Below are 5,728 nucleotides of genomic sequence, written 5' to 3'. Positions count from 1 at the left end.
CCCACGCCGCCCTGGGTCTGCGCTCATTTGTTTGCAGCTCTGGGATGGGGGCACACCACGCTTAATTGCACCTCCGGCCCCGCAGCGAGCCAGGCCACTTACCTTCCACGCTGGGCTGCCTGCCCTCTGTCTGTCCAGGTCTGAACCCCCAGCAGGCAGGGCCTGGTCTCTGGTGTCCTCTCTCACAGGACCCTGCCCCAGAGCCCCTTTGTGGCGCTTGCTGGACTGGCCTGGGGCCACTCTCCTGGGAATAATGGTTGTGAGTGCCCGACTCCGCTCCTGGCCCATGGTGAGGGACACTTGGCTTAGATGCTGTCATGGTGAATGAGCGAGCACCCGTCCCTGGGAAGAGTCAGGCGGGAGGGTGCAGGGAGGCGGACACCCGAGGCGGAGCTCAGCGGGCCCTGTGGTGCTGGTCCCGGTCTGGGTGGCGTCCTGCCTCCGTCACTTACTGGCTGTGTGACTTTGGGCAAGGGGGGTGGGGGGACTGTGAGCTGCGGTTTCTCCTGTGAAGTGCACCTCTCAGTCATTGGGAAGTCAGTGACGAGCCGCGACACAGCGCCAGGCGTGCGAAGAGACGGCAGCTGCCATTTTATCATTCCTGTTGTTATTCCCGTATACAAGGTGCTGTTGGGAACACAGAGGAAGTGACTGGCTGGGGGTTCAGGGAAGGCTCCGTAGAAGAGGGAACACTTGAGCTGGGTCTTGAAGGATGAGTAGAAGCTCACCAAGTGGGAAAGGACATTCTAGGTAAGGAGCCTGTGACTTGGGCTGCGATCTGTCGATGAGGGCTGTGTTCTCTGGGGGCTAAGACCTCGTGTCACCCCAGCTTCCCCAAGGGCCCCTCTGGGTCTGCCCTGGGCGAGGTGTGTGCTCGCCCTCGGAGCACCCTCCTGTGTCCTGGTGGCTAGGTTCCTGCTCACGGCAGGGGCCCGTTTCTGTCTTGTTGGGGGCCAGGTCTGCGTGTCACATGTGTCTGTCTGGTGCTGTCTGTCTGCATGTCTCTGTGGCCGTGTTTGTGTGTCAGTGTCCAGGCTGCACTGGGGGTGGGCACCTGCATGCCTCCTCGGCCTCCTGCTCTAACCCAACAGCCAGTCTCCTCCCTGGCCCAGGTGGAGCCCTGCCTCTCACCAGCGGTCTCCAGGGCCTCCTAACGCGTGTCCTGTGGGGTTCTCTCCTGGCCCTTCCAGGCTCTTCCACACTTAACAGTCAGATGGGGCCCTCTAAATGGTGAACACCATCTGTCGCCCACTGTTCAGGCCAGACTCCGGGCCTGGGATCAGCCTTGTTGGTCTGGCTCTGGCCGGCAGCTCCAGCGCCCTGGCCCATCTCCCAGGCAGCACCCCACGGCTCGGTGCACCCCTCAGGCCTGCATGGCTTCTCCCCATGGGCCTTTGCTCAAGCTGTGGCTTCTACCGGGAACGCTCTGCACCCCGTCTGTGCCTGGCTAACTCCCACTCATCCTTTAAGACTCAAGGCAGGCATCTCCTCCCCTGGGAAGTCCTCCCTGACTTCAGGCTGGGCAAGTCCCTGGCTCTGGGCTACTAACCCCTTGCTTAAGGGGCAGAAACAAGTGACTTGCCCAAGATCACACAGCTGGTGAGTTGGAACCAGGGTTTGAACCCCGGGATGTCAGGCTCCAGAGCGGATTGTTCTGTAGGCCAGGTGAGGTGACAGCGCCCAGGACTTTGCAGAGGGGTGGGGGGCCTGAGAGGTTCTGGAAGTGGAACCCCAAGAAATGGCTGCTGGTGAGAGGTGGGTAGGAGGAGTGGAGGAGGTGCCGGGGATCACTGCGTGTCTGGCCAGAGGAGCCCTGGTGGTCAGGAAACTGAAGGCCAGCTTGGCCTGCACCAGGTCTGAGGGCCCGGTTCGAGACTGCCAAAGGGAGGGATGTATATGGGGGGCACCGTGCCAGGGCAGGCCTGGAATTGCAGGGAGAGCCCTGGGCTGGTGTAAAGTCCTAGGTTGGATGGGCCACCCTGGACTGAGGCCGGGCAGGGAGAGGGAGCTTCCACCCCCTCCTGAGGGGCCCAGCTGGCCAGGGCAGGCTGGTGAGCTGGAAAGGAGACCAAGAAGGCAAGGAACCCCGGGGTGCTGGTGGAGGGGCCAGGGAGGCCAGGCTGGCTGAGGCATGACAGCGAGGCCATGTGGAGGTCACCGGTGCTGTGCAGTGGACCCAGAGGTGGGGGTTCTTGCAGACTTGGGGGTCACTTGGCTGCTTCCCTGGCTTCCCTCGGGGCCCCTAGCCTGGGCTTGCCCCTGCCTGCTGCCCAGCTCTGGTCCCCGGCTTGGCCCCGCGGACTACCCATCGCGGCTGTCAGCAGGGTGCTGTTTCCGAAGAAGCCCTGGAGGTTGTTCACCCACCCGTCCCCGGCCCACCTTTTAGCAAAGAAGTAGAATGAATGCTGTTCGCGGCAATTGGGATAGTGTCCTGGGCCCCATAGGGTCGGACCCTGGCTTCTGTGGGCTGCAGCCCCACCCAGCCTGCCTGTCCTGCCCGACAGCGTGTCTCCTCTGCCCATCCCACCTGGAGCTCAGTGGTCCCTCTGCCTCATGGCGCCCTTGGCCCAGCACGCTCCCTGGAGCCTCCTCTCCCCCAGCATTCCCTCCCAACACCGGAGTATTCAGGCCCTGCTGGCTGGCTTGTGTCCCTCACCACCCAGCTCCGGGCTCTCTCTGGTGCCTGTGGGGGCTGCCACCATCCCCAGCCTGCACCCTCTACACCTCTGCTCCACCTGCTACCTCTGCCTCCTCTACCTGTCCTAAACACACCTCTGACCCGGCCTCCTGTGTCCAGCCTCTCCCCACTGGGGAGCAGCTCAGCCCGGCCCCCGCCGCCTCCCTTCCCCACCAACCCCTGGCCCCTCGTGCAGAGCCCCTGCAGGGCTTGTTGGAGGCTCACAGGAGATACTGTTGTTGACCCCTAGCACTGTGCCTGCCGCTCAGCAGGAGCGCCTGCACCCCAGCACACAGTAAGTGGACTACAGGATCAGTCACCGACTGACTCATTAAATGGATGCAGAAAATCAGGCACAGCTGCTAGGCCACGTGACGGGGTCCTCCATGGGCCTAGTTCCCCAGCTAGGGGAGGGGTGGGCCCTGGCTGGCAGGGGCCTGGTAAGTGGCAGGGAGAATGCTGGACCCCAGCTCTGGGACCCTCTCCTCATGGTTCCCTGGCCAGGGGGAAGGCTCAGGAAGTCTGAACTTGGCATGGGACTGGAGAGGAGGAGAGGATGGCTCCCCCAGAGGAGCAGCCTGGTGTGGGGGCCAAGGCCCAGGCCAGGGCAGCAATGAGGTGCAACCACCCACGCTACCCGTTTCACAGGTGAGGAACGCCAAGGCTCCAGCGTCAGCACGCAGAGCCAGGCAGCATGGTCCTTCCTTCTGTGGCCTGGAGCAAAGCGCCTTGCCCTGGTGCTCTAGCTTCTTCCTCTGTGAAACGGGGTGAAGGTGCTTCCCTGCTTGCTGTTCTCCTGGGGTTCTGATGAGAATGCCCGGGAGCACGGCGAGCTTTGTAAGCTGAGCGGCGCTAGCGCTAGCGTGCGGGTGTTGGAAACAGCTGACTGGTGCTCTATCGTGTATGCCTTCCGTCGCGATTGGTGCCCCCTGGGCCGGGTCCTGGGAATACCCCATGTCAGTGAGACAGGTGAGCCAGTTTCCAGGCTCCCTTGGGGCAGCTTCCCTGCTCCCTGTCCCCCCAGCCCTGGCCAGTCCCCTCCACATTTCTCCTTGTGGAATGGTCTGGAGGCCATGGGGTCACAGCCATGCATCCCGAGGCAGGGCTTACTGCCCAGACTAGACTCCGGCTGTCCCGTCCTTCCCAGGGCAGCTTCGGGACCGTAAGCTGGATTCTGGATGCAGGCAGCCTAGAGCGGGGTCTCAGCGCTCTGCTCCCTTGCTGTGGGACCTTGGGCAGGTCAGTCAGACCTCCGGGTTTGTGGGCTGTAGGTTGGGACGGAGGGGAGTGGCCCCTCCGAGTGTGCCGGCACAGGGAGGCACATGCAGCCCCCTCGCTCTTGTTCTGAGGCTTTTCTAGGGGCAGTCAGGGAGCTCTCCAGGCAGGACGAGCGTCCTGTGCTGACTGTAAGGAATGGTCAGGGAAAAGGGCATCTCGGTGCCTGTGTGACAGGAGCTGCCCTGGCTACCCCACAGCAGGCCTGGCCAGTCTTTTCTATGTGGGTGCTGAGCCATCTGCACGCGGGTATTCCCCAAGGGCTGGGCTTTGCGAAGCGAGTTCCCCAGAGGGACCGGCTTGGGCAAATGTGACTTCTGGTCTCGACTCTGCACCCCGCCTTGGGGTTTTGAGCAGGTCGCTTCCTGCCCCCTCTCTGAGCCCATTTCTCCCCTCACAAGATGGGATAATAATACCTCTTATGCCCACTTTTCAAGTAAAGATCACAAGAGAACATTCGTTTAAAAGTTCTTTCTTAGAATGTTGAGACAAGACTGTCTTTGTAGAGGGTTTTGTCCTGAAACCTTATGCCTACACTTCAAGTAAGGGCTTCTCACTTTGGGGGCTTTTCCTGTCTAAATAAATAATTTCATTTAAGCAATAATACCAGTTAGGTCATTGTTTTCTGGTCAAGGTGAGAGGCTCCTGATAGGGAGCCGAAGCCAGCCTCCGTCCAGTGGGGTCGCTGTAAGTCAGCTCTGGGCCTACTCTAGGGGTGCAGGAAGAAGACCCTCTGGAGGACTGGTTGGAAGGCCTGTAACCATATAGGCCTGCCATGGGAGGGCCACCAGATGGGCATGTGCTTTGTCACACCGCTATTAAGGTGCCCCGAACTGCCCAGCCTCAGGCCCCCTCGCCCTCTCCTTAAGCGCAGCCTCCGCGGCACACCCTTGCAGGTCAGATGTTGCAATGTCCACACCTGTTGCTTGAAGAAAACTTGCCAGAAGTCGCAGGGCCATAAGCATCTGGGTTTCTCTACATCGTTTTGTCGAATTGCCGTTGGTGACCCCAAGTTGCCCCTGTTTTCTGATGAGGATGTCTACTCAAGGGGGGCATTGAAGCAGAGAGCAGGGGTGGGCAGCTCTCTGCTTACCAAGTCACTTCAGAACCCCCCCCCCAGTTTGTCTCTGGATGGGGGCGGATGCTTGGGTCCAGGGTGGGCTCAGCCGGGCTCACCAGGGGTGCAGGTGATCTGCCAACACCTGGGTGATGGGGCTGGAGGGCTTCTGGGTGGTTGCTTGGGTCCAGGGTGGGCTCACAGCTTAGGCCCTCCCGCAGGGGTGCAGGTGGTCAGCCAGCACCTGGGTGACAGAGGCGTGGGCCAGAGCACTCTGGTCTAAGGGGCCTTGGTGCTCTGGGGCCCGCTGAGGGTCACACTGAATTTCAGCCTGGACGTGTGGCTCCCTGGGCCTGGTGGGAGGCCTGCTCTGCTGCAGGGCTGAGGGTCCCACGGGGGCAGGGATCCCAGACACAGGCCCGACTGTGGGCTTAGCTGACCTGACCGGAACTCTCCCCAGGCCGGCGGGGAGGGCTCTCTTCCCTGTGACAGTCGCTCTCTCCCCGCAGGATGGCCGAGCCTCGATTTAACAACCCATACTTCTGGCCCCCTCCTCCCACCATGCCCAGCCAGGTAAGACTACGGTGCCCTTCAGGCTGCTCGCCCCACATTGGAGCTGCTTCGCTTTGCCCTGGGTTTTGGCTGTGGCCTGCGGGGCGAGGGGCGAGGGGCCAGCCAGTGGAGCAGCGGCCCGGGAAGGGGCGGGGCGCGGCCCCGCC

The 5,728-nt window shown here is 62.0% G+C and overlaps 1 protein-coding gene across 1 annotated transcript in view; it reads left to right on the top strand.

Annotated features, from left to right (window-relative positions):
- The first annotated feature begins 604 nt into the window (after positions 1-604).
- Positions 605-5,728, top strand: part of ZNF362 (zinc finger protein 362) — a 26,460-nt gene continuing 21,336 nt past the window's right edge. Inside the window, exons 1-2 of the mRNA XM_027775562.1 lie at positions 605-750; positions 5,519-5,582. Of these exons, the coding sequence (XP_027631363.1) occupies positions 713-750; positions 5,519-5,582 (102 nt within the window). The 5' untranslated portion in view covers positions 605-712. The remainder of the gene's footprint in view (positions 751-5,518; positions 5,583-5,728) is intronic.

The sequence above is a fragment of the Tupaia chinensis genome, unplaced genomic scaffold (genome assembly GCF_000334495.1).
Source record: "Tupaia chinensis unplaced genomic scaffold, TupChi_1.0 Scaffold000573_1, whole genome shotgun sequence".
NCBI classification, from domain to species: domain Eukaryota; kingdom Metazoa; phylum Chordata; class Mammalia; order Scandentia; family Tupaiidae; genus Tupaia; species Tupaia belangeri.
Note: the sequence above shows the minus strand (reverse complement) of the source record. Positions and strands in the feature narration are given on the sequence as shown.